This window comes from Diplotaxodon limnothrissa, linkage group LG19, assembly GCF_057381915.1.
Source record: "Diplotaxodon limnothrissa isolate DT_005_m linkage group LG19, D_limnothrissa_male_GT1.1, whole genome shotgun sequence".
NCBI lineage: Eukaryota > Metazoa > Chordata > Actinopteri > Cichliformes > Cichlidae > Diplotaxodon > Diplotaxodon limnothrissa.
The window spans coordinates 29298504-29326324 of NC_140614.1; the positions used below are offsets into that span (position 1 = coordinate 29298504).

The following is a 27821-nucleotide window of genomic DNA, read 5'->3' on the forward strand; positions in this document are numbered from 1 at the left end:
TTGGGAAACTGAAGTTTTGACATGTTACTGCTTGTCAAACATACAAGAAATCAAATCAACTAATACAAGGTAAGTAAGGAAAGTCATTTTTGACAGACAATTTGCACTGCAAGCCCAGCCCAGATACAAAATTAGAAGTATCAGGTAAACTACAGATCATAGTCATTTTTTAAGTGTCAGGGAAACTGAGAGAGAGAGAGCGAGCTGTTATCTGTTGTTATCAGCTGTCATACAGGTTTTAGATGAGAGCAGCCTCACAAGGTTTTCAACACATTACGTAAGCCCACTCAGCCTATTCTGTATTGTCCTCGACATCAAAAGCAAAGACACCTTTGCACTGTATCTTTGTATTATTGTATAATAATTAATGCGGTCATAAAAGTGTAATCCCATTTACTTCAGTCAAAAGCTGATCACTTTCTTTTACCATGTGAAAGCAACAACTTTATTTAGTTGCTGCAGAATAATCTCTTCCATTGTTAGAGGGCATTACTGGGAGTTTTAAAGATGATATTTAAATCATTTAAATCAATCCTGGTGACAGTTGAAGTAGCTTAAATCCAGGCAAAAAAGCAGAATGAAAATCAAAATAAACAAGGCTGCTGACTTGTCTTCATATGTGAAAGTGGATTCAGCATTGCTATTTGATTAACTGACATACTTATGCCTGGATTTAAAGCCTACTGGATTTAAAGCTGGATAGATTTCAACACAGAAATTAGCCACAGTAATTAAAATGTGCAGATATCGACTCAAGTTCTCAAGTGATTTCTTTAAAATAAGAAAGAACCAATGAAATATTATCCAAAACACTTAAAAAGGCAAATTTCTAGTCATGAAAAAAAGCCAGAACCACACCCGCCTACAGTGCCCACAGCTTGTGGAAGGCAAGGGCGTGATTGGATAAGCATCACCATGGCAATGCGATGACGTCTTCATCCCTTGGTCTCATTGGAGGAAACCCCGTGGGCCTCAGTCTCTGCAGCGTTCCGCTCAACCAAACTACCACCATAAGCCCGCCTTTCCCCCCCGCGCTAAACAGCTACAGGTTTACAGAGCTTACTATTCCTGTCAATCAAATGCGAGACGGACTTATGATTGGAGAGTCAACACTCAGATGACTTTCCCCCCCCACACCCCCCTTTATTTTAGCAGTTCAGTTGGGTTTTTTTCTGCTGCCACCGCCGTTCTTCTCCTTTCTAGTCACTATCTCATAACGGAGCATTTTGGGGAGAAAATTTAGACTTCATTAGGTCAGCAACAGTGAGTATTTATTTTTTTCCTGGAAAATATACGGTTAGTGGTGGATTGCTTTAGTGACACGTTGTGGGTACGTTTAGGCTTTTCTGGAACTAGTGACTTTTTTTCATAATGAAAGGAGTGGCCGTTGTAGCCAGCTAGTTCTTTTGCTAACTCGCTAGCTAGGTGCAGCAGACAGCTTTGTGGCGGGTTCAATTGTGAGACGGGCTTGCCAGTAGATCTCCTACTTCCGATGCTCGCAGCAAACCGCAGCTTTAAAAGAACCGTATAGCGAGATCAAGTGTCTTTACTGTTAACACTACAGGTTACTTATGTTTGGGATCGGAAATTTCTGTACGCTAAAGCGATTTAACGCGTTCAGTTTGGAAAAATTGTGCTATTTTAAACCCGTTTTTACGCCCCGTTACGATTATCGTTGGGATATCTTGTCCTCCAGTTGTATATTGATATGTCCCATCGTACTAATTGTTAACGTCTTTCCGCAGCTTGTGGGGATTGCCACAGTCCATCCCATCCTACGGCCATTCTAAAGCGTAACAGTCCTCGACTGTCACTCACCTTCCCGGGATTTCTCATTTCTCGCTTCAATAAATATATAAACTATGGCTAAAACGGATCTTATCCAGAAAGCCAAGCTGGCAGAGCAGGCTGAGCGCTACGACGACATGGCAGAATGTATGAAGGCTGTTACAGAGATGGGAGAGGAGCTGTCAAACGAGGAGAGGAACCTGCTGTCCGTCGCCTACAAAAACGTGGTTGGGGCGAGGCGGTCCTCATGGAGGGTGATATCCAGCATCGGACTGAAGACCGAGGGTTGCGAAAAGAAGCAGCAGATGGTCAAAGAATATCGCGAGAAAGTGGAATCAGAACTGGATGAAATCTGCAGATGTGTTTTGGTAAAGTGTATATATATATTTTTAATTGTACTTATTTTTTTTTCTTTAAATCGCGCAGCATAGCGCATGTTGCTTATATGTGAGATGGAGACCACAGTCTTGGAATATGTACTCTGGAAGCTAAGCTGTAATGTCTTATTGCTGACTAAATTATAATTATTGTAACCAACTTTAGTTAGTGGTGACTAAAACTGCAGCGTTTCTTTTTTTAGAATCTACGTTTGCTCTTGAGGGGAGTGGCAAATGCTTGATGTGTTTTGTTGTAAGGAGAGATTTCCACAAGATTTTTTTTTTCTTTTAAGAATGCACTTAATTAAGCAAATAGACTTTTTACCTGAGATCTAAATATGATACGCACACACATTTTAATTTTGCATTTTAAAATTTTTTATTTTTTTTTTAAATTGAATTCAATGCTCTTTCCTGTAAGTTGTCCTGTAAATATGGACTCTAAAACCAGTGGGGACAAGGAAGTATTATGTTGTCCTCCCACTGTTCCTGTCTTTTGGGAATCTGGATTTCAAACAATGGGCTTAAACTTGTGAGGGTGTGCTGTAACTGAGGAAAGGTCAGATTAGCTGCACCAAAAAGGTGTGTCTAAATGGGTAAAGGCTTAACCTAGGAAATGCACTGCATGTATGCTGTAGATGATAGTCAGTGTAGTCTATAATATTATTGGTGCCATTTATACATGCAGAAATGCCTCACTCTTCCTCAAGTTCAGCTTGATTGGTTTAAAAAAAAAAAAAAAAAAAAGTCATCCTTTGTTGTGCAGATCCACCTATTAAAACCAGTCCAATTAAATACCTTCTCAGACTTTGCTTGCTGCATTTCAAGGCTTATCATTACAAAGTTGCTGGAGTATGCTTTACTACTTAACCCAATGCTACATCACAGATTGGTTCTTTACATTGTTTCTAGCTGGCCTTGATAATGGATTAGAGGGGATCAAAGTGAAACCTTAGTTATAAGATTGAAATAATTTTTCTGAGCTGATGCCTTTTTCAAATGTGTTGCAAAGACGTAGAAAGCATTCATTTTCCACCATCTTCCATGCGTGTTCATGAGGATGTGCGCTTGCATGGCAGTGACTCAGCTTTCAGCTTTCTCCCTACTGAGTCTTGACTGAGGGTCTGTCAGCAGAGAAGGGCGTGTCAGTGCTCATGCCTTAACTTGTCTGCTGAAGCCTTACAAGTTGGTAATGCACCCACAAAGAAGAGCAAAGACGGCAATAGACGAGTAAGCTGCTTATGTGCCGCCTTATTTGATTTCCTGCACAGTGACAAGTGCTAGACTTTTCACTGTGCAGACAGCAGAGGTGTGGAGATGCTTTGCTCCGGTTTTCACGCATGTGCATTTAGAGCTTTAAAACACAACTATAGGCTTGTCAGCTGAGCAGATGCAGGCTATTGAAAAGTTTTAAACCCTAAATTGTACACAGTCTAAAAAAATTAAAGCCTTCAGCAAAACTCTTAATTTCCAGCGTAGGCATCTTTGATATTCTAAAGGGAGGACACAGACACATTGCGTTATTCTGCCTGATTAACCTTTGCTATGTAAAAAGTAAAGGAAACACCCTGCAGCTAATAGTGAAATGATAAGGGATCCGCCCATACTCTGAAAGCACATCAATTCACATTAAAAATGTGAAGACACTTGCACAGTTGGGATTAAATGTAACAACACCATGCTGTGTGTGTGTGTGTGAGCACTGGTGACTGAAATCAGAGCTTTGTGTGAAAGCTCTGAAGGGAAATGCACTCCTCTTCTTGTCTATTGTGTAGAATATGCAATGAAAGAGGAACGCTTAGCACTTGTGTGTTTCAGCTGAGCGTGTTTGGAAATGGCGGGTATGGACCTTTTTGTTTGAAAACGGTTTAAATTTGTAAAACGGAAGTTGTAGGTAAAATTGATGTTTGTCTGCAGAGTATCAAGCTTTTCATTTAGTCAAACAGTTAATCTGCACTTTCAATCGGTTAAGCCATGTGAGTTTCACTGACAGATTAGCCAAAGTAATCCTCTATACATATCCACTCAAAGATGAATGACTTAGCCTAGCTTAATCATCACGAAGTTGGGGAAAATACTGTTAGGTGACCGAAACGTAACAGTTGATAGTAATTTAACTTGGAAATAGAATCTAGTAGCTAAATGCAATATTTGCACAAAGCAAGGCAATTGGTAAATGGAAAAATACGCAAATACAAATTTAAAACTAACAGTTTAAAAAGCTAAAAATAAAGTTTTAAGTAAAATGTAAGCAAAATGGCTAGATGTGGTTGGTAAGACTTTCTACATTGGTCTTTGTTGCAGATGGATGGTAAAAAGGAGTCATTTATGTCTTAAGTAACTAGTTATTTACTCAAAACTGCAAAAAGTAGTTTGCAAGTACAGTTTTTAAAGCTTAAGATGGTTTTACAACCAAAGCTTATTGCTCTAGGCAAGTAGTAAGTTAAAGAACTTTGGCTTTATTTATAAAAAAAACCCCATACGAAATTAGAAAGGAGAAGGTAGCTGTAAACTAGCCACTGAGCATCAGGGCTCGCGTTTCCTTCTCTCGCAAACTTGATTCAATTTCAGGCAGATTCTGAATTTGCCAGCTAGAGATGGACAGCATTTTCTTTCTTTCTCCTTTTTTTTTGTTTTTTTTTTAATTTAAATGAGTATGCAGTATGCACATGGAGCAAGTATGGGTCTTTTCTGAACTTTGTGGTTTCAAGTAGTAATTATGGGAATGATCCATTGCAGCCAGAGCTTCTGTTTCCCTAGACTTTGCTCATGGAATTTCTGTGGGGATTGTGGTATATGGGGAAAAAAATCAAAAATTTTATACCGTTAAACCATTACCGTATACCTCTCAGCACTAGTCGGGATGGAGTTTGTTTAGGCATAACATGCAGGTGGAGAAATGATCAGCTTGTAGTTTCTGCTGTTACCCCAGTATGTTATGTATAGCCCACACAAATGGTTAACTTATGTTAATGTGGGTTGTATGTAGCTTTTTATTTTTATTGAAAGAAATAAACTTTGGGCACCTGATTGTATATCTTACCATAACTATATCAGATGTAGTTATCATCTAAACTGTTCAAATTCAGATGAGGTGGATTTAATTAGTTTTCTTAGTTCTTTGTTATCTGTGCAAAGATGCTCATTGTTAGTCTTTACTGCATGTGCTAAAATTGGGGGGGGGTTGCAAATGGACCATTGTAATGGGAGTATTGTAAAAACATAGTACCTTATAAAATATCTGAGAAAATCTCTAGCCTATAAGCAATGCCATGGCTGTTTCAAAATGGCAATAACGGCAGTGTCAGCAATAAGATGTGAAACCATGCTGCACAGTCCTTGCACAAAATGCAAGTATCTGGGGCAGCTGGGGACACACCAGAGGCCTGGCCTGGTTCTGTGCAATTTGGAGCAACTTCAGCTGAAATTACCACAAAGTAAAATGATCCTTCAAAATGACAGTGTGAGCATATGCACTTGACTCCTGATGGATACAGAATGTACTCGTAAAGAGCAAAGGCAGGAGAGCTTTCTAATGGATGTAGGCCAGCATGACACTTGGATGAACCATTGCTCATCCAGTGGTGTTGAATGTTGCAGTCCTCATATCTTTTAACTTGGGGCTCAATAAATAATATTCATACTGAAGTTTTGCTGTTCAGTATTTGGTCTGTAAACTTGAAATTAATCTCACATTTATTTTCACAGAAACTGCTGGAGGACCATCTAATTAAAAATGCTTCAAATTCGGAGAGCAAAGTCTTCTATCTAAAGATGAAGGGTGACTACTATAGATACCTTGCTGAAGTTGCCAGTGGAGAAAACAAAACAAGTGAGTTAACATCAGTACTACGGTTATTTTATTCTCACACTAGCATTTGTAAGTTTTCATTTATTTAAGTTTACAGTTTTGCCTCCTGCTGAAAGTGGAGTGTAGTCTTTAAGTTGAACAATTTCTGTTCAATGGATTTGTTTGGGAACTTTGATAATTACACAAATGATTTATTTTTTCCTTTAGATACCATTGAAAGCTCACAGCAAGCATACCAGGAAGCATTTAACATCAGCAAGGCTGAAATGGAACCCACACATCCCATTCGTTTGGGCTTGGCACTTAACTTCTCGGTCTTCTTCTATGAGATCCTGAACTCCCCAGAAAAAGCCTGTGAATTGGCCAAACAGGTACAGACTTTAATAGTAATCTGACAACTAATTGAGGTCTTAAGTTGTAAACAGCTGGAAATGGATCAGTTCTAAGTGTTGCTGTTTATCTTTGCACTTGCAGGCATTTGATGATGCTATTGCAGAGCTCGACAATCTACAAGAGGAGTCCTACAAAGACAGCACTCTTATCATGCAGCTCCTCAGAGATAACCTGACAGTGAGTGCTTTACTCTTTTGACATAAAACAGTTTTCACTGAACCGAATGTATCATAGTTGTTTCAGTGTCATGAACCTGATGTTCAGCCACACCTAAAATATTGCTGGGCAGTATTTTTAATTTCTAATTCAAGTTTCAAGCAAGAAGAAGGGGAATTTTTTTTTTTTTTTTTTTTTTTTTTTTGTGTGTATCACTGTGGTTGTTGGTTTTGTGACTTTGGTGCTTTTTAAACCACAAAACTGATGTGTTAAACACTAAGTCGCACCAAGGTAATATGTTAGCGCTGGTTAAGCTCCTATTACTCCTACAGTAGTAAGTTTTTTGTTTTTTGTTTTTTTTTTCTTTTCTTTTTTCTTCCTCCTTCCCTGTACAGGAGACATCTTATATGTTGCTTAAAGATGTATATCATATATTGCCATTGAATGGTGTGCACTGACTCTTACAAAGAGTTACAAACATCTGGGGAAAAGACACACAACCTGCAAAAATTAGAAATGTAAACTTTTCCTTTAAAGAAAATTGACAAAGTATGATCACAACTAGTAAGGATGTCTTAAAGCAGTGCTGTCACTCAGTTTGCAGTTTCAGTGATAACCCAGACTGTTAATTTGCATCGAGATACCCATAAAACAACTTTGCTTGGGCAGCTGCCTTATTATTATTTTTTTTTTCCAGTGTCCCACCCCAATGTATGACAAGGAGTGTTGTAATTTAATTTTTTTTTTTTTTTAAGGTTTGTTTGGAAAAAACAATCAATACTTAGCCACAAACATTTAAATACCATTACTCTTTATCCCAAGTGACAAATCTGCAGTGTACAGATCCTTTTTGATGAAAGATGCAAGCATAAGCATGAATCGGCTATTTCTGCACATGCACAGACTTCCTGTGGTTATCCAGCCAGTCTGTGTGCTGAGGGGAAGAAGGCTTTCTGTCACTTGACAAGTCAGTGTAGCAAAGGCCAGAGCATGACTTGTCTTTGGCTTATGCATGTTGTGTGACATTGAGGTTATAAAGTCACGATTACTTTTAATTGGCTTAAAAGAAACATGTCATTCTTCAAAACCGTATCCCTTCATGATAAAATGGCTGAGACTGTCAGGTTGCGTGTTCGGATAAGTGTTGGACCCCACCCAATCAATTAAAAATGCCTTTTAACAGTGTCCCTGTTTTTTAGTGTGTACAATACAGTAAATTTTCATTAAATTGATCATAATCTGTGAATGAATCTGGATATTTGCCTGTCTTAAATCTCTCTCTCTCTCTCTCTCTCCCCCTCCCATAGTTATGGACATCAGACAGCGCCACTGAAGAGGGAGAGGGAGAAGAGGGCTCCAAGCCATCGAACTAAGAAGCCCAAGCCCATGCTGCTGGGGTTGACTCCAAAAAATAAAAGGAAAAAAAACAACAACTTTTTATACATCCTTCATTCCTTAAAATGCTCCACTTAAACATTCTACCATGAAAACATTGCTGAAAACGGTTGTGTATTAATATGGGGGGGAGAAACGACAAAAACACACACTTGATTTGGACACGAGAGAACCCTCCATTCCTGTACTTTGTGGTCTCAGCCATCCCCTTTGTGTGCAATTTACCGTGAATGCTAGCTCAACATGATATCAGATTCCCTACCTCAATTAGAGGCAAAACAACTGGAAAGCTAAACTTCATAAAATGGTTGTATTTTGTTCCAATAACAAATATTACACACATACTAATTTCCTTGTATATCTTACTGTAGTACACCTGTTGCTACATAGCAGTTTTAATTTTTTTGGCCTTTTTATTTTGATACACCCAGTGAAGAAAGGACAGGAAAGCGGGGGCAGAGAGAGGGGAAGACATGCGTCAAAGGGTTGTGGGTCAGATTCGAACCCGGGCCGGCCGCTCTCAGACTTATCGCCTGCTCGACACACTGAGCTAAACCGGCGCCCAGCAACAGGTTTAACTTCCCTCACTTTGTCCTGGGTCTGATGAAGCATTTATACTTGGTGGGTAATAGTGGGCCTCGTGTGATCAAATTCAGGGACATGCTTGTCTCTTAAACCTTGTGGTGTTGATACACTTCCTAAATATAATAAGTTGTTAATGCGCATCACTTCCTTTAAACCTCTCTGGTGTGGCGAGTTCGAGAACAGCGCTCAGAGGCAGCCAGCTTGTGGATGTCGAGGACTCTGATGTCCATGCACTAGACCCCGATGGACAGCTGGTTGAATTTCAGTGAACTTGTCTTTTCATCACTCATACACCGTGATGAGATTTGAAGTTTCCTGTAATGTCCTTAATGCATCACTGTCTTGATACTTGATGTCCACTGGGAACTAGTTGGACTTTGTTTATTTTCTCTCGTTGTAAATTTCACGTCACAGAAGGAAAACCAGACTGAGATGTGGATGTTGAAGTAGATGTTCACACTCCAGTCTGTTATATTCTGATTTATTTATAATGTCAGTCCTCCTCATCCTCCAGCAGAGAGGCCACCTTGATCTTCTGGGTCTTGTGCATCTTCAGACTGACATGGGAAACTGCTGTAACACAAACCTGTCCAAATGTCAAGTTTATCCATTTCCAATGCAAGTTTGTACACATCCTAGAAAGGGTGAAATGTTAGTCTGTCCAGTGATTGTCACTAGAGATTTGGACCACTATTTTGCTATTCATTCAGTTGTAGACACCCCCCCCCCCCCCCCCAAGCCTTGTTGAACAGTCTGTTGAATCTGTATGTATCGGCTATGTTAACATAAATAAAACCTTTTATAAACCAAGTTCAGCCTTTGCCTTTTTCTTTTCTTTTCTTTTTTTTTTTTTTTAACTTGGTGCTTATAAACAAAAGGAAAAATGAGGAATTTTTAACTGTACTTAAAACTCCCTGTAGGATTAAATCAATAAAAAGCAAACTTGAGATGACTCAAACAGTGAATTATGACATTAAATTTGCATTTACAATTGACATTTTCCACATTTGATATGGGTTAAATGTTTACCTTTACTGCAATAAAACTTAAGCTAGCAATATTGATCTCCGCATTAGCACAGCTTGAGGTAAAATGCTTTAACAAACAGTGGTGGAAAATACAGATGAAACATGAATATATTTGAAATGAAAATGTTTTGTCCCAGTGAGTTAAGTGCAATACATGACAACATATTGGCATAGAGGAAAACCTGAGATGTTTTCGATGTGTGAGAAACTTAGAATAGTGGATGTAATGGAGGACATGCAGAGAGGGTTGGCATGTCAGAAGAGGATGCTAGGGAGTGAGATGGAGGCAGATAATTTTCTGTGGCGACCCCTAAAGGGAGCAGCAGTATGTACATTTGTTCATACTCCGATTTGAAGGTAAACTCGGGATGACCTGGGCTTGTAATTTGGTGTGTTCAGTTTTATTTTGGTTATAGTTTCACTATTGGTTTTAGTTTTCAGTCACGGAGAGGATTTCTTTTTCTCGGATGCAAGATGTACTTTACTCAAGTGGTATAAATACACACTGAGGAGTATGATAAGACGATCTCAGTCATATATCAACAACTCCTCATGCTTATGTTTACGGAATTGAGATTTTCTGTGTATTTAAAATTTTAAATGCAAAATGGCATTTACATTATTTCTATAGGTTTATTTATAAACTACAGATTATATATATATATATATATATATATATATATATATATATATATATATATATCAAAATCAAGCGTTTTATCTAATGTCGTACATCAGTTTTGCTCTTCATGTGTCTGACGTCATTCGTCACTCCTTTCCAACGGCACATTAGCTTTTAGCGGATGTTTTCCATTCGGTGGACTTCCGGGTAGCTTAGCTAGCTGTCGAAACAAACGGATTATTTACCCCCGACAATGACAGCACATGTATAGAGAGCTCTGCTTAAAATGGAGAGCATACTTTTATTTACCCTTCTGGCTCCTTGCTGGGTAAACGCTGCAATTAAGCCAATGACTGCTACCGATGGGGACCACGAAGACCACCCCGAGTTTGGTAAGAAGCTAATTTAGCAATTCAGCCTAAGCAGAAGTTAGTTTACGGTAACATTAAAGCTATCTTCTGGATAATTTTGGTAAATAATAAATACTTTAAAGCAATGCCACTTATATTTTCTCGATCTTAGATATGTTATAACTTATTAACTCACGAAATCCCGAACAGTTGTTAATTGCGAGCACAGGGGCGTTTTCACATGTGCAGACTTTTGTAAATGAACGAACTCAGTATGTCCTCGGTCTTATGTGACAGTTTTCCCCTTCATATTCCAGATTCTCTGAACTCAGTCCTGTCAGATTATGAGGTGCTGCCTTTGTCAGGCCTCCAGTTGCACTCTCTGAGGAAGAGGGACGTCCACACCCAGTCCCACCTTGAGCGTCTGGTGAGCTTCAGAGCCCTGCACAGGTACAACAATGAGCTCTTTTAAGCGATGTTGTTGAGTCGCTTCACTTTTCCTTTAGGTTTGTGTTAAAACAAAGACCCCTATAGCTGTGCACATGAGGTAAAAATCTTGATCAAATCTATGAGCAGATTTCCACTGTGATATTATACATTGGTTTTGGAGTAATGAGGACCTGGTAAAACATCTCTAACGTGTTTGACATGTTTTTTTTTGTTTTTTTTTATCAGTCTCTTTAGAAACACAAATTTGCAGTGGCGTGCACAGGCATTTTGGGGGGCAAGTGCTCCAGGGGGAAAAAAGGGCACTTTTTGCATATGTGGAAAACCTTTTCTTTGTATAATAAAAAAATCGCACAGGTTAAATGCAATTTGACTTTTATTTTCTCCTTTCTCAGCCTCTCTTTCCTAGACATTATGCTTGCTGAAATTAGTAAATAAATAGACCAAAATGTATGAGAACGAATAAGACTGACTGTGGTCATTACAAGAACAGGGCAGAATGGTCGTTTTCACAGGCAATTGGGAACTGCCTATTTTTCCTTTAGCAAATTAATGTGTTAATGTTGCCAATATGTTACACCAAAAAAAATTAACATGTCTAACCAGTGCTTCTCAAAACTTTTAACATGCACCACCCCCAACACCTACCCTTCAAACTACCAATAACAACGTCACTGTTCTGTCACAATCAGGTCACAACACAGTGCGTAAATGTCTGCGAGCATCGCTGAGTCAGTAACAACCAGTTAGGCTAAAGACTGCATCTTTAGACAGTTTGACGGTGTTCTAACTTTCTCACAGGAGACACCTACTAAAGACAGTCAAAGACATTAATTTCAATCTTACCAAAGTAGGACAGTAGTTGACGTTAGTTATGGAAAGGCTAATCCACAAAAACGGAGAAACGTCCATAATTCTATTATTCATAATCATGTCAAGGTTTTAGGTTTTTCTGCAGTTCCATCTCTAAAAAGTGTGATGTCTTCCCGTCACTGACTTCAGTTTGAAAACTTTGTATTTATTCACAGATTTCCGTGAGATCATCCTAAAATTTGTAACGAAAAATGGGCTCAAAAGAGCCCTCTGCCTAACGGCATGTAGCCTTAGCCTATAGCATAACGTGATATTTTCAATAGTGTATGCAAAAAGGTCGGAATTGATGGAGAGTGGGGTTGCCTAAATGGTTTAGGTTACATTTTAAATGTGTCGTTTTTTTGTTTATCCATATGGATGGATGGAGGGGTAAGCTGGCAAAGTTTGTCATGTGCAGTTTCTGACAGGCTACTTCACAACAAAACAATTGCAGGTTGGTCTTAGAGGGCAAACAGAATAATTTCACTCGATTCATGGGTTACCTGACTGGTTGGGAAGGGAAAGAGCTGCCGTGTTGTCCGCCGTGGCTCCCAGTCGCTATAGTTAGCCTACTATGCCTACTCCAAGTAGTCCTGTGTCATGCCGCTGCTACACGCCTCACAACAAATGAACTGCAAGCGTGTTCACGTGACACGGTGACAGTGAAAAAGCGACAGGGTTCGGGTGTCTTTGAAGAAGGGGCACAAATCAAGCCATTATTTTCACACCTTTTTAAATCGCGCAGCTTTAAAAAAAAAAAAAAATCACGTCTTTCAAAAGGGCACTTTTTTGGACTGAGGGCAAAAGGGCAAGTGCTTCAGCACCACCTCGTCTCTATCTGTGCACGCCAGTGCAAATTTGTGTTTGTGGCTCAGAGATTATAACACTGATCTGCTGTTGTCTCACTAGTCACTATATTCTAATAATAATAATGATCACAATCAGTGGCACAATCAGGTCTCCAAGTGTTACAGAGAGGGTAAAAATTAATCTCATAGGAGCTTTGTTTTCTTTAAGCCATTTTTCTTGCACTTTCCTGATAATTCTTTCCTGATTTTCTCAAAGCATGCTTTGTTTTTCTTTCGTTTAGTCTTAACTGGGCTGCTTTTTTGCCCGAAGCACTCAGAACCTTTTCTTTTATTGGTGAATCCTACATGTGCATTACTGCCATCATTGCCAAATAGCAGTAATGGCAGAAACTGTGTAAGTCTTGGAAAAAGCTAAATGTTTTGCGTTCTACCTTTTAGAAACTGTTAAAAATCCACGCAGCCATGGCTCAGTACAAACCTAATAGACTGTTGTGGCTGTTATAGACTGTTTTGTAAGAAGTGTTATTTGTAAAAAGAAAAGGCTCAGTTGAAGCGGTGAGTTCGTGCCTAGTTCCCTTTGTCTTGAAAGGGGAACAAGAAAGGTTTCAGTTTTGTTAGTTTTGTTAAATCCTCTCACGTCAAAAATAATTGAGATGACAATTCTAAATTTACACAAACTGTAAAATCGAAATGTGCCCAAAGACTATTTTTTTGCCTGCTCTATTTAATAATTGCAATTTATATTTACTAGCAAACTCCTGTGCGAGATGTTTGGTGCTCAATTGAACTGTCAAATGTACAAATATATACAATTGTGGGATTTTTATAGAATATTTGTATATGCTATATAGATGTTGGCCCTCACACTGGATGTTCTACAGTGTTCCAATCTAGGAGGAGATACAGACACATACACACCGTGACACCAAAGTATCGAACCGAACCGTGAATTTTGTGTATCGTTGCACCCGTAGTGAATACTATGTCTGCTAAACCCAGTTTGATGTCTCACACAGGACCAAACAGCCATTTATTAGTTAAGTAAAATATGTTATCTTCTTTTCCAAATCCAGACATTTCAAACTTTACTTGACCACAAACACAGACCTTTTCACGGACAACTTCCAAGCTGTGTTTGTTGACAAACACGGGATGAAGGAAAATTATGATGTTCACCTCCAAAACTATTTCACTGGCCATGTTGTTGGTGAGTGAATGAAAAAAAACATATTTTCAGAATATAATTTTTCCAGTCTTTCATTTTAGAAGAGTTACAGTTTATATGTGGAAATCAAGCAAATTTTTATATATCTGAAGTAAATCCATATTTATTAAATGTTACTAATAATTTGTTTTATGTTCGCAGGGGAGGAGAATTCGCGTGTGCAGGCACACATAGACGGAGATGAGTTTTCTGCTCACATTCTGACTGATGAAGCAGAGTACAATGTAGAGGTATGCATCTGTATACCTGCTGTCTCCGTGCCAAAATAGAGGGAGAATTTAAATTCAGTATTTTTCTTTGTAAGACGCTTAACCTTAGCTGTTTCACATCATCAAGCCCGCACTCCTGAAGCATGTAACGGCAGCAATAACAAAACCAATACAAAACCCCAAAATCTATATGTATACAACAACTGAGTACAACGTGCTGGGCTTGCTTGCTGAGATATCATAAAATATTACCAGTATAGAGCTTACCTATAGTGTCAGTTGAAAAAGATGCTAGATTAGTAGAAAGTGAGGCAGCTAAATAATCGATGCCTTGTAGAAATGAGCTTATTTTGTGTGATTAAAAATGCCCAATATCTGTTCTAATTATTCACAACTAACATGTGAAACTACACAGAAGTAAACGATACAGTGCATTTTTCATATTGTGTAAATCTGACACACCTGCCAGTCCATTCCCACCACACCACTACCCTTACTGTCTTTTTTTCTCCAGCTATCAATACTCACGTTTCATCAAGCTCTGTGATTTTTTCTCTCTAATACCAGCTCTTTCTTTCTCTCTTTAAAAAATTTATAAAAATGCAGCCCCTGTGGAGATTTACCGATTCCCCAACTGATGGGAGGTTGCTGGTTTATCGCTCAGAAGATGTCAAGAATCTGAGCCGCATTGCTTCTCCAAAAGTGTGTGGCTACGTCAACGCTGAGCCCCTTTTGCCACAGAATACCAGAGGGGACTGGGAAGGGCAGGAGAGGGTGGACCAGGAAGAGGGTGAGCTGTGCTTTTTAACTCTCTTGAAGTGGTGAATCTCGCAAATCTGTGCAGATATTTGTGCTGTTACAGCGTGGGCTCTGTGCTGGTGTGGATTATAGGAGTAGGTGAAAAAGAGTAGGAGGATAGCAAATGTTTAAGGTGGAGAGAAGGAAAGAGGAGCCTGTAGTGAGACAAAGGAGGTGGGTGTTGGATTCAGTCACTTTAATACAAGCCTTTCTATCTCCATCCTGTGTTATGCACATACACACTGATCACAAGTAGGCATTATGTAAAAACCAAATGCCTCTTCATTCTTTTGTGCTGCTTTGGAAATGTAAAGAATATAACAGCGCGATGTGCCAGAGGAAATGTATGCAACAGCTCTCACTGGTTCCTGGTTGAAAATGCTCTTTGGGGAAATGAGCTGAGGTGAAGGTTCGTATGGAGGAGGAGGCATTAAAATTCATGGATGCTCCTCTGCCCAATGAGCGGACTCTGAGTCGTCACTGGTCTCCCACTGCTTGTTGTGGAGGACAGTGAAGCGCACACCCACACTTTTGAATAGTGTCGAGTGTACTGTGTGATGTAATGCCCCAAAGGATGTCTTCCTGTTTTCCTTTTCTGTAATGCATTATTTATGGTGTGTGAGTCTCACTTAAACATTTCTAGGTAGAATATTCAGATTTTTATGACGAACATACTGTGACCGTTACACGGTAAAATGACTTTGCACATGCATTCGAATAATTTATTTATTTATTTTTAAATTGTATTAATCGTCATTCTTTCCTAAAGGATTTGCTGTTGATTTTATCTTGGGTAGTAGGTTGTAGATTTTTAGTCTATTAAAAGCACAGATTTATAATGAAGGATCGCCTTAGTTTATATGGAGGGCTGCAAGAGCCAAAATGAGTTAAATAAATTATATATTAATATGAATTGTAACATTTAATGTGTAAGTAATTAAATATTATTTTATTTAAAAAATGTAAAAGATTGTTTATGTATTTATTTTAAATTTTAATTAAATATTGACTCATATTTAATTAATTATCTAATGATGTGTGTTGTTGCCAACTTAGTCATCCAGATGAGGAAATCCCCAAAAGTTGGTTTTGTTCATCTGGATTTTATCAAAGTGACAAAACGTTCGTTCCACTGAAAGCGCTACGTCCAGGTGAACAGAACCAACTTTTGGACGTTTAATGATGTGATTGTTTAATTTATTTTTGCACTCATGGCCCTCCACCTTTTATAGAAGAGTTTTTTTTAAAGCTGGGTGATGTAGGGCTCTTTGCACAATCGGAGGAATTGTGCAAAGAGCCCCTTAAAATAACCCCCAAAACCCTTAAAAATAACCCAAAAAATAAAATAAATAAATGAATAAAATAAAGCCATCTTCTGTTTAGTTTGAAAATCCTTGCAGCAAGAGAACTTTGTTTCCTTCGTGTCTAAACACATATTTGGCTTATATTTGAAGGACCCTGCTGAGGAACATGATTAATTGAATATTGACAATGAATGCAGGGGCAGCAGACTGGTGCAGCGGTTAGCACTGTTACCTCACAGCATGAAGGTTCTGGTTCTGTGCCCGTGTGGGTCGTCTGTCTTCTTCACACAGTCCAAAAACATGCATATTAGTTTAGCTGTTGATTCTAAATTGTCCGTAGTTGTGAGTGTGAGCGCGAATGGTTGTTTGTGTGTCTGTGTTAATGTTGTTGTAAACCGCCAACCTGTCAGGGGTGTACCTCGTGATGGCTAGGTTGCGACCTTAAATTGGAAAAGTGAGTGGGTAGATGGATTAATGCTAGACTTTTAATAAAGGAAGAACAAAGCAACTTAAGCGGACTAAAAATAAATAACTGAGTATATCATGAATACCTACGCTTAAGGTAGGTGATGGAGCCCAACACTGTATGATCTGCGCATTAAATTACCTTGTGTTTACAGTGGCTTTGTTCCTCCCTGTAAAGTACACCTCATCCACATTTATTGTGCTGTTAAACCTCTATAATAAGGCTAAATCTGCTATTTAAATCTGGCCTGAACAGAGGTAGAGCTTAATCAGATCACAGCCAAGCAAAAAAAGAGAAGTCATGTTACTATATCTGAAAATGAGGACAATTAACAATGGGATATTGGAGCGTGGCCTCATTGTCCAGCATCTTTATGTACTTTGTACTTAATCTGTCTTACCTGAGACTTATCTGGTGAGGCAATGCTACAAAAAAAGATTCTACTTTTCTGAATCTTTTGCTTGTACTTATTCTTTCTCTCTGCTTCTGTTGCTTCGTCCTGGCAGAATACCACCACAGAGAGAAGAGACAAGTTCACGATCACAAGAAGAATACCTGTCCCCTGTTGCTGGTTGCAGACTACCGCTTCTACAGACACATGGGCCGCAAAGAAGAGAGCATTACTCTGAACTACCTGGTCTGATTTTCTAATGTGTTATTATACATGTATATTTCAGCAGAATAACTTTTGTCACATTTTGTTTCCCGTTGAAAGAGTAATTGTAAATAAAGCCAGCAGGAATTTTGTTGTTTGCATATTCAGGTGTGTCAAAATGCTTTATTTGTATGTCTGATTATTTTCTTTTCCTATCCCAGATTGAGCTAATTGATCGAGTTGACGATATTTATAGAAACACAACATGGAGTAAGGAATTTAAAAACTATGGGGTCCAGATCCATCAGGTGTGTACGTGGCTGTGTGTCATAACATTACAGTACTGTCAAATATTGACATTTTGATCCACTTGTGGCGATTTAGTGTCAGTCGGTGCTGCTCCCAGCCTCACGATGGCTGATGTTTTATATTGCGTCACTCCGGAAATGAGGCTGAGAATAACGCTGCCCCCTCAGTGGCTTTGAGAAGTGCATTTTTAGGAGAAACTGGAAGCTTTTGTGCATTCCTCGTTGGGTAATTTAATTTGTTCCACTGGCTTTGGGAATGAATAGAAACACTGTTTGTCACACTATGAACTCAGTGCGTTCTCACTGAAAAGATATGCATTCATTTAGCTGCTTAATGACTAATTTTCTTCACAATAAATGTCAAGAGGAACTTGAACTGTGTCACATTTAACCCCCAGTAAGGGTCTGAAAGGGAACGCCCAACACATTGCTCTTATTACTTTAATAGCTTTTCAAATAAAATGTTCCACGTAGCACTTATTATTAGCATTACACTTAGGGGCATGGCTTTAATTTAAATTTTGTATTACTCAGAAATGACACTTACTGAAATTGTGTCTTTGGTTACTATTCGCAGATCATTATTAACAAGGAGCCTACAAAGCCTCCCCCTAACCAGCCCAACTGGGTCCATTACAACATGGAGGACAGCCCTGTAAAAGGAAAGGAGGTCTGGGACGTGAAGAGACTTCTGGAGGTACAAAAGCAAGAAAACCAAAGTGTATAGATACACAAAGTTCAAAGGGGCCTTTTCAGGCAAAACTGACTGGATTCATATTTCCAAGATTAGTTTTGGAAATCATTCAGTTCAACTCAATCAGGTTGTTTAATCCATTTACACAAATGCATAAAAATAGTGAGTTCAAGTAGCTGAGCACAGGTTTGTTTGAGGTAATATGGTAAATAAGTTGAGTGCATCATGTAAAATGTCCTGGTATAAGATAAATATTGTTCCAAATCAAAGAGTTTTACACAGAGCTCAGTTTCTGAATGTCCAATATTTTTGTATTGCCATTGAAAAATAATTAGGATTTACAGAAATGGTGACAAATAAGAATCCTCTTGTCCTGCAGCAATTCAGCTCGGACATTGCTGACAATGCCTCTAGTGTGTGTCTGGCCCACCTGTTTACATACCAGGACTTTGATGAGGGGACACTGGGTCTGGCGTATGTGGCCCCCTCCAAACCTCAGGCTCTAGGTGGACTCTGCCCAAAACGTAAGATCACTTTTTGATTATTTGCATGGAGGATTTTTCTAATGTCATTTTGAAAGCCTAACTTTTAGCGTTTCCCTGTTAGGACAATTAGCTCCATTAAAATTTACTGCACTGGCACAGCTCTTGACCAGATGGACAAACTATGATTTCTACTCTGTGAAGCTAAAAACAAAAAGAAAAACGAGCCATAATATTGAAAAGAAACCAAACAAAAAGCCATGTGTTGGAGGCTTTTTTTAGAACAAACAAAAAAAGGTACTGACACTTTCCTTTGTAATTTTCTAGCTTACTATCCATCTCATTCTTCAAAGAAGCCGAGTTATCTCAACACAGGCCTGACAAGCACCAAGAACTACGGCAAAACCATCCTCACAAAGGTCTGTTTCGTCTCATTTCTTTAGTCATAATTTCAGAATAAAACGAGTTGCTGGGTGCAGTTCAGCCAAGATGTTACGCAACATGTCAGTCTGCCAAGCTGAGGTTCTAGGTAGAGCAGACACACCTTTTTGTGTGGATGTGATGAGTATCGATGTCAAGTCAGGCTGCATTTTGACACCCCAAGTAGCGTTATGCTCCACGCTCATCTGCAAAACGCTTACTGTTATAAATATAATGTGCAAAACTTAACTATGTAATTATAACTTTTACCTTTATTTTAAACAGAATGGATTTTAGATTCTAGATTTATTCTTAGGTAGCTTAAAAATTAAGCATTAAAAATTAATGTTGTTTTTGTCTCATCAGGAGGCGGATTTGGTAACTACTCATGAGCTGGGCCATAACTTTGGAGCAGAGCATGATCCTGATAATATACCGTACTGTGCCCCCAGTGATGACCAGGGGGGGAAGTTTGTCATGTACCCTATTGCTGTGAGTGGAGATCATGTCAACAACAAGGTAACTATCCATTCATGTAATATAAAAACATATATGCTTGGTAAGCCTGACATCATTAGCTATTTCCAGGGTTCAGATGCTTCTTCACTTCCCAAAGTAAACACAGTGAAGCAACACTGAGAGTTAAATAGTCCAGGTTCTTTCAGCTACAGTATCATGATCAATGTGTCTGTCGTCCAAGGTGTTACAATAAAGTTTAACATCCAGGTATCCATGAAAAAGCAGCCTTAGAAATGATCGAGAAGCTAGTTAGCTAGTTTCCACCTAAAGAGGAGATGCCATGTTATGATTAAAGAGAGAAAAAACAAAACTACACTGTACATCTTTGCACACTAAACATAAAAAACTAAATGTCAATGACCTTTGGAGGATTAGTGAAATTGCACTACTTGAAATAAAGTTGAGACCTAAACACCAGGAAGATGAAGGAGGAGGGTTAAACTGTTCTTCGTGAAAGTCCATGTTGACACAGAGACAAATACAGTCACATACCAGGAAGAGAGAACGTCTGCAATGACCCACAATGTTAGTCATTAATACATAGTTGTGTGAATTAGTATTACTCACTATGAATAAGACCTGATCCTAAGCTTAATTAAATCTTGACCCAACAATACTTCAGCTGTGCTCGTAGTTCAGCTACTACTTGATTTTCTTTGATCAAAAAGTTGTGGGAATGGACAAACTATTGGTTATAAGTGATTGGCATCATCTTTTTGTGCAACTCTGTGGTGAAATCAAACGGTGTACAGTGTGAGAGGTCAGAACAGCAAGTCCACAACAGAAACAGAATTATTATCGTTTTGATTACTTTCATTTGGACTTTTTGTTTTTCATTTGGTTAAGTTTCAGTAAGTTTCCAGAGTGAGTTTGCTCGTTTCAGTTATCGTTGAAAATGTTTCGTTTCCATCCATCCATCCATCTTCATCCGCTTTATCCGGAGCCGGGTCGCGGGGGCAGCAGCCTAAGCAAAGAGGCCCAGACCTCCCTCTCCCCAGCCACCTCCTCCAGCTCATCCGGGGGAACACCAAGGCGTTCCCAGGCCAGCCGAGAGATATAATCTCTCCAGCGTGTCCTGGGTCTGCCCCGGGGCCTCCTCCCGGTGGGACATGCCTGGAACACCTCACCCAGGAGGCGCCCAGGGGGCATCCTTGTCAGATGCCCGAACCACCTCAGCTGGCTCCTTTCGATGTGGAGCAGCAGCTGCTCTACTCTGAGCCCCTCCCGGATGGCCGAACCTCTCACCCTATCTCTAAGGGAGAGGCCAGCCACCCTTCGGAGGAAGCTCATTTCCGCCGCTTGTATCCGCGATCTCGTTCTTTCGGTCACTACCCACAGCTCGTGGCCAAAGGTGAGGGTAGGGACGTAGATCGACCGGTAAATTGAGAGCTTCGCTTTTACACTCAGCTCCTTCTTCACCACGACGGACCGGTGCAGCGTCCGCATTACTGCAGCCGCAGCCCCAATCCGTCTGTCGATCTCCGGCTCCCTTCTCCCATCACTCGCGAACAAGACCCCGAGATACTTGAACTCCTCCACTTGGGGCAGGAACTCATCCCCGACCCGGAGTGGGCACTCCACCCTTTTCCGGCTGAGAAGCATGGCCTTTCGTTTCGTTTCCATTTAGTTTTTATTTGTTTCAGTTTTAGTCTGTAATGTTATTATTGTATCGATGGATTATGCCAGAGGCAAGGTTTAGGAAAATCAGTTTCAGCTTTACATTTTAAACACAGAACTTGTAGAAAGCAGTCGACTTAAAGTCCCCTTTTGTTACAGCCAAACAAATAAAAATCTGACCAGTTTTAATTATTTTCGAAAGTCTAGTTTTTATTTTAGTTAGCTAAAATGTCACATTTTGTTTTAGTTAACCATAATAACCTTGCCAACAAGTTGTACTTGAGGGGGCAGATCAATCAAATTTACAGCAGGTAGCATTGTTTATTTATTTTTTTAAATAGGCTATGATGCCGTTTAGTTTGAATAGACTGCTGCATACCAGGATATATGTCTGCAAGATGAGCTGAGATGATACAGAATGTGATGGGCAGAATGGATGGCAGCTTCTGGTTGTGCAGAAGGTGGGATAACTGAGTCACAGTTGTTCCTGTGAAATTAACAACACACGCAAAATCTTATGCGCTTCCTCCATCATTGGCCTTATGATTTCTGCAGCTTCACATCAACCACTTTAGGTGTTTGAGGAGAAGCATAAAACAAGATAATTGCATAAACTGTTAAACCTTTTGAGATTCAGGTTTGGAAAATTTAGAGGCAAGTGATTTGCGTATGTCATTATTTCAGCGTTAAAGATTCATGACTATTCTTTGTCACATCACCTTTAATCACACACACAAAATAACAGTAAAAATTTAGTCCTCTTTAACCTGTTACAGATTAATTCTTATCTTCTTGTTTTTCCTCAAGCATTTCTCCAACTGCAGCAAGGCTTCTGTAGAGAAGACATTAAGTCACAAGGCACCGCTGTGCTTCAAAGAGAGGAACAGCAAAGTCTGTGGAAACTCCAGAGTGGAGAATGGGGAAGATTGCGACCCTGGGCTTCTCCACCTCAATGATGACCCCTGCTGCACCTCCAATTGCAAGTTCAAAAGTCATGCAAAGTGCAGGTATGAAATCCAAAAGATGGATCTATAAGGAATTTTTTTGAAAAACAACAATCGAATTAAATGTTGGATTAATTGATTTCTTTACAGTGACAGAAACAGCCCTTGCTGCAAGAACTGCACTTATGCAAAGAGAGGAACAGTGTGCCAGGAGCCCATCAATGCTACCTGTAAAGGCAAATCAGTCTGCACAGGTGATCGCCTCCTGCTGGTGTAACACGAGAACTGCAGCAGTTATTCAAGCCTGCCTATTAAAAAACTAGATAAATTAACCCTTTTCTTCACATAACAGGTAACAGCAGTGAATGCCCACCTCCTGAAAATGCTGCTGACAAAACAGTGTGTGTTGACAAAGGCCTGTGTCGCAATGGAGAGTGTGTGCCCTTCTGTGAGGCTGAGCTGAACCTTCAGCCTTGCGCTTGCAATGGTGATTTTTATTTCTTTCAACAACATTTGAAAATGTCTGAGATTTGCTGAATAAGCCTGGAGACTCTCACTGATTATAGAGGTAATCAGATGGAGGAGTATCTAGACAAGCAAAAATCAATGAGTTTGGAAAGAAATGACAAGATCACAGATGAATTTTTCTTTTTTGGATTTACAGCTGGAAGTAACATATTAAGAATAAAAGGGACTGTTTGAATAAGCTTGGATATTCTTTCAATATATCCAGGATATAAATGAATAACAGTTCTCAATATTTTTTTAAATGCTTCTTGTGTTGATCGTCTCTTCTGCTTCCAGATACTGAGCACTCCTGTAAAGTGTGCTGCAGGAGTAAAAATGGCACCTGCTCTCCCTACTCTAAAGGTGGCAACTTTCTATTCCTTCGCAAAGGAAAACCCTGCACCGTGGGCTTCTGTGATGAAGGCGTGAGTTACCAAACCTTTATACTTCTCTGCTCTGCAATCAAGAAACCTGCTGATCCTATCATATTTCTGTATTTCTGAACTACAGTAGTGCTGACAAAACTGTGTCAGCGTTACAACATTTTGGAGATATTATTTTTATTTCAATGTCAACTTTGTTTTCGGTCATAAAGGGAAAGTGCATGAAGCAGGTACAGGATGTGATTGAGAGGCTGTGGGACTTTATTGACAAGCTGGACATAAACACATTTGGTAAGTCGGCGTTAAAAAGTGTGTGAAAATGCTTCCAGATACAATAAAACTCTGAATAATTGTGATATTGTTTTAATGTTTATGACTGTAGTAGCTTAGCTTAGTCAAATTCAAAGTTTTTCTTCTTCTTCTCCTCTTTTGTGTGTTTATCACTATCCTCCACCTCATCACCACATCAGGGAAGTTCTTGGCTGATAACATAGTGGGCTCAGTCGTGGTGTTTTCCCTCATCTTCTGGATTCCTCTCAGTATCCTGGTTCACTGTGTGGTAAGAAGCTGCTGAATATCCATTTGCACTGATCCCCATTGTCTTCAGTGTACAATGAGCAGCTGATATTTGCATCATTAGCACTATGCTTATGCTGTCCTTTTCTGTTACCTCTATCTTTAGGACAAGCGACTCGACCAGCAGTATGAGGAGAACACAAAGTCATTTTATTATCCTCCAAATGTAAGTTCTTCAACTTTCCAGTGCTCACACACGCTGATCCTGTGCACCACCGTTGCTCTCTTGCACCAGACTAACCAAACTAATCCAGTTCCATATTGCTTCTTAAAAACTGACCTCTTTAATCAAGCAGGGAGAAGAAACAGGAAGGACTGTAACTGAGGATCAGGGATTGGCCTTTTTTCATTGCAAATGAGAAATTAAGACATAAATTCAAAACTGCAGTGTAACATTTAAAGTTCAAAGTATTGCTTATATCTTATGCTGGAGCATACGGCAACCCCCTCATTGCCAGAAAACAAGATCTGTTTTTAGCTCCTCTTCTTTCCAGCTGACTTTCCTCTGATTGGCTGAGCCTTTTAAACAGAAGGTTTAACCAAAAGTCTTGTGTGTCTGCTGCTGATTTTCCTTCTCTGATCATCCTGCAGCACCAAGAGTAAAAGGAAACATGATGAAATTAGCATTTAGAGCATCTTAAGCCTGAGCTTTTAGTTCATAGGGAGCCTGGCCATGTTTTATATGTGCTTCCCACATTGAAACGGTATATGTGTGACAAAAGATGAGAAAAATCAAAATAGGCCAACTTTAAAATTTGCTAACAGTTATGGTTTTTGTTGCTGAGCTGGGAAATTGTGGTTTTACCTTTAATATCATTATTTGATGTTGGAAAAGGCTAGTGGTAAACCAGCCCAGACCTGGAAAAATAAAAGGGTAAGAATGAGAATCAGAAGACTCTCTTTAAATTGTATAAACCAGTGGTCAGATAATCCACAAGCAATGGCCTCACTGTCACTGCTGGGTTTTCTGAATGACCTGTCCATCACTCTTTGCCTTGGAACTGCAGCAGATGGTGGAAATTTGTAGTAGAGCTCCCGCCATAGGTGAGTGTGTGTGCGACGGCTTGGTGTTGCAATGCGTTGCCATTGAGTCCATGACGGTGCATGGTCAGTGGCCCACGTTTGGGATACTCTTGCAGTCACTTACTGCTTGATGGTAATCACTGATCCAGCTGCACATTTGCAGCCCCTCGAACTCGTCTTCATCTGACAAATAAAGCGAGGGAGGCTCGCACAGCTTCATGTGACTGAACAGCTGTGGAGCAGCAGATCAGGAATTGCCTCAAGTAAGCAAGATTGCACTTTTGGAGTATTCAAACATCGAGACGACCAAACGGGTTTCACATTGTTGTCGTTCGTGAAATTGGATGCAGTGTGTGTCGACATTTTTCAGTTTTTAGTTGCTCTTCAAAGCCAAAACAAGAAGCGTTTAGGTGACTGTTTTTATTTTTTGTTTAGTGGCTGTGTGCACTGTGTGAGGTCCTTCTTTGGGTTTGATTAGAGGGAGAAGAAAAAGACTGGGGGGTACATTCCTCTTAAGACCTTTCTTGCAGACATTTTGACTTGTTAGAGCATTTTTAAGCGCTCGCACAAATGATCAAATTAATGATGGCTTAGTTCCATTTAGGTTTGCTTTTAAATCCTGCAGCTGAACCAATGTGTTTAATATCAGGGTGCTGGTAACCCTAAATGGATTGCAGTCATAATTAATAAATCACATTTGCCTGACACTTCAAAATGGTCAAAGGCAGAAAGGTTTTTGTTTTTACTCATTCCCACCTTAAGATATTGGGTGTGTTTTAAGAGTGTAGATAAGAGTAGATAGGAGCTACTTAAAGGTAGCGCAATCAGCAACATGAGGTTATTATTATAAAACATATGTTGGGGAGTTAAACTGTAAAGTTCTGGGATACATGTGATGCTCTGAATTAAACAGAATGTAGTAAAAAGGGAATGGGTGCCACCTCAGTCACACACAGCTGTGACTTGCCTCCGTCCTCACATGCTGTTCTCCCTCTTCAGAATCAAGACGTGCTGAGCAACCTCGAGTCAGCATCCGTGCGCATCGTCAAGCCTCTTCAGCCTCCCTCCTCCTCCGGCGGCCGGACCGTGCCCTTCATCCATCAACAACAGCCTCAGCCGCAGAGCCAGGTCCGGGCCACACTCGCAACCAACACCAGTACCCCGGCCCCCGATCTGAACTCCGGCCCCACCCCGGACAGCGCAGGGGGGCTGCGGATGGCCACCATCCAGGAGGACACCAGCAGCGGCTCTCACCTGGGAGAGGAGGGCCTGCTGGAAGATTTCACAACCGCAGGAGCCTGCTCGTCGGCTACGAAATCCTCCTTCGAGGATCTGACCGAACAGAACCTACCAGCCAAGGACCGACGGCGCCTTAAGAGGCAGGAACGCATTGATACTAAAGAGACGGAGTGCTGAGAGAGGAAAAACAAAAAACAAGTGCGTTTGCACAAGCGTCCTGATATTTGTTTTGTTTTTTTTAGGGAACACGAACAAATGTGCAGCATCATATGCTTTTCTTTCTTATTGCAACCGGTATTAAAGCGTAACATATCTTTCTCAGATCTTAGTGCTCTAAAAGTGTTTATTCAGTCACATGAAATTAGATTGAGCCACTGAACAAATACAACACAGGAAGTCTCAAAGCCCTCTAACACTAAATCCAAATAAGTTCATGTTTTTGTGCCTTTTTCACTAAGGTATCTATTTCCATGGCCATTTGAAGCTTTTGAGTGTCTGTGGAAATAAACCTGCCAGTTCTTTAAACAATGTTCATTTTGTTTAAGCTAATGGCTAAATGTGTTTCTGACAATGCAAATATTGGTCAGGAACAAAAAGAGATTATATTAAATATTTAACTGTAATCCCTGCAGATTGAAAATGATTACACAAATACTTATTCGTAGGTTTATTATGTGTTATATGGTAAGTAACCGTAACATTTCTTGCTCCAAACAGCGCCTAGAAGCAGAACAAACCTTAGCAGTACGATGCAGAATTCTCTATATTAATGTTGTAAGTGTAACTATTTTTCAGTGAAGGAAACATTTACTGGAAGTGCAAACAACACATAAAGGAGGAGTTGGTCTAGAAGTATTTTAACATCACTGGAGAATTGAAGTTTACATGCTTACACATTCTGTCTCATCAGCTGTTTCTTTGAGGTACTGTGTAAGTAGCATTATTGTGTTATTTGGTAGGTGGAGCTTAAAGTGGGGAGAAGTAATATCAGCTTTGCTAAAGCTTCAGTATTGTGATGTTTGAACCTGTAGAAAACAATATGGTGCTTTTTTGGATTTTGTGACCAACTATCCCACGGTGACTCTCATCTATATACAATTCCCAGCAGCAGACAACTCCAACATTCTGTATTTAATATTTGAATATATATTTTTTAATTTTCTGTCTGTGTGCCAAGGTGAGCTATGCACCTGTTTATTGTTACCTGCTGTGTCTCATGTTAAGAAAACATGTATGGTCAAAATAAAAACACTAGCTTTTAGTGTACAGGATGGATGTGAATGTTAGTGAACAAAACAGGCCTGCTGTATATCAGATGATGTGTATATTCTTAATGTTTTTATGCTTACAAAGCTCTACTCAAGTTTCTTTTAAAGTTTTTGCTTGCATTTCCTACACAAATGTCAAAATAATAAAAAATCTTTGTGCACTGATACATGGTCTCACATTTTTATCTATTCAGCTGCTGTGTGATGCACACCAGTGGTCCTCACTGCGCAATGTTAAAAGAAAGGCTTCATTTTTATCAGCTGGTTTTCACATAGGCCAAACATCTCTAAGGATATTTCTCCATTGTCTATAAATACATGTCAACAACATGTAGCAACAACTACTACTGATTCATACATGTCCATCACTTTGGATGAGTGCATGTTTTTTTGCACACTGTCATCCTGTGCACTGTCCCAGCATGATTAGACCTTAGCGATGAACCTTGTTGCCAAAAAGCAAAGCCAGTGGGAGCAACATCTTCCAGAGCTAAAGCTCCGTTCACCAGCACTACTGGTGAGCCTTGTCTATAACAATGCCATGTTTACATCACATACCAAATGTAGTCATTTTTTTTAAATTAACAGAATGATATATAGGATGTGATACTGATTACATAGTACTGATCCT

General features: G+C 39.6%; 2 protein-coding genes across 2 annotated transcripts; both read left to right on the plus strand.

Annotated features, from left to right (window-relative positions):
- The first annotated feature begins 1160 nt into the window (after positions 1-1160).
- LOC146612445 (14-3-3 protein zeta-like) lies at positions 1161-9309 on the plus strand. The gene is made up of 6 exons (XM_085343594.1): positions 1161-1263; positions 1746-2156; positions 5874-5997; positions 6184-6347; positions 6451-6546; positions 7833-9309. Exons 2-6 carry the CDS (start codon positions 1863-1865, stop codon positions 7896-7898), a joined length of 744 nt encoding a protein of 247 aa, XP_085199720.1. The 5' UTR covers positions 1161-1263; positions 1746-1862; the 3' UTR covers positions 7899-9309.
- A 1030-nt stretch (positions 9310-10339) lies between these two features.
- Positions 10340-27280, plus strand: adam17a (ADAM metallopeptidase domain 17a). The gene is made up of 19 exons (XM_085342372.1): positions 10340-10547; positions 10823-10955; positions 13687-13820; positions 13980-14068; positions 14654-14837; positions 17122-17252; positions 17432-17518; positions 18096-18215; positions 18592-18736; positions 19022-19113; positions 19481-19633; positions 22058-22257; positions 22345-22448; positions 22547-22681; positions 22999-23126; positions 23297-23375; positions 23555-23643; positions 23767-23826; positions 25683-27280. Exons 1-19 carry the CDS (start codon positions 10442-10444, stop codon positions 26097-26099), a joined length of 2586 nt encoding a protein of 861 aa, XP_085198498.1. The 5' UTR covers positions 10340-10441; the 3' UTR covers positions 26100-27280.
- The last annotated feature ends 541 nt before the right edge of the window (positions 27281-27821 follow it).

Coding starts and splice junctions, on each gene's coding strand:
- adam17a (XM_085342372.1), top strand. CDS start 10,442: ATGGAGAGCATACTTTTATTTACCCTTCTGGCTCCTTGCTGGGTAAAC. Junction 10,548..10,822: donor CGAAGACCACCCCGAGTTTG/GTAAGAAGCTAA, acceptor TTCATATTCCAG/ATTCTCTGAACTCAGTCCTG. Junction 10,956..13,686: donor AGCTTCAGAGCCCTGCACAG/GTACAACAATGA, acceptor TTCCAAATCCAG/ACATTTCAAACTTTACTTGA.
- LOC146612445 (XM_085343594.1), top strand. CDS start 1,863: ATGGCTAAAACGGATCTTATCCAGAAAGCCAAGCTGGCAGAGCAGGCT. Junction 2,157..5,873: donor AAATCTGCAGATGTGTTTTG/GTAAAGTGTATA, acceptor TTATTTTCACAG/AAACTGCTGGAGGACCATCT. Junction 6,348..6,450: donor CCTGTGAATTGGCCAAACAG/GTACAGACTTTA, acceptor TTGCACTTGCAG/GCATTTGATGATGCTATTGC.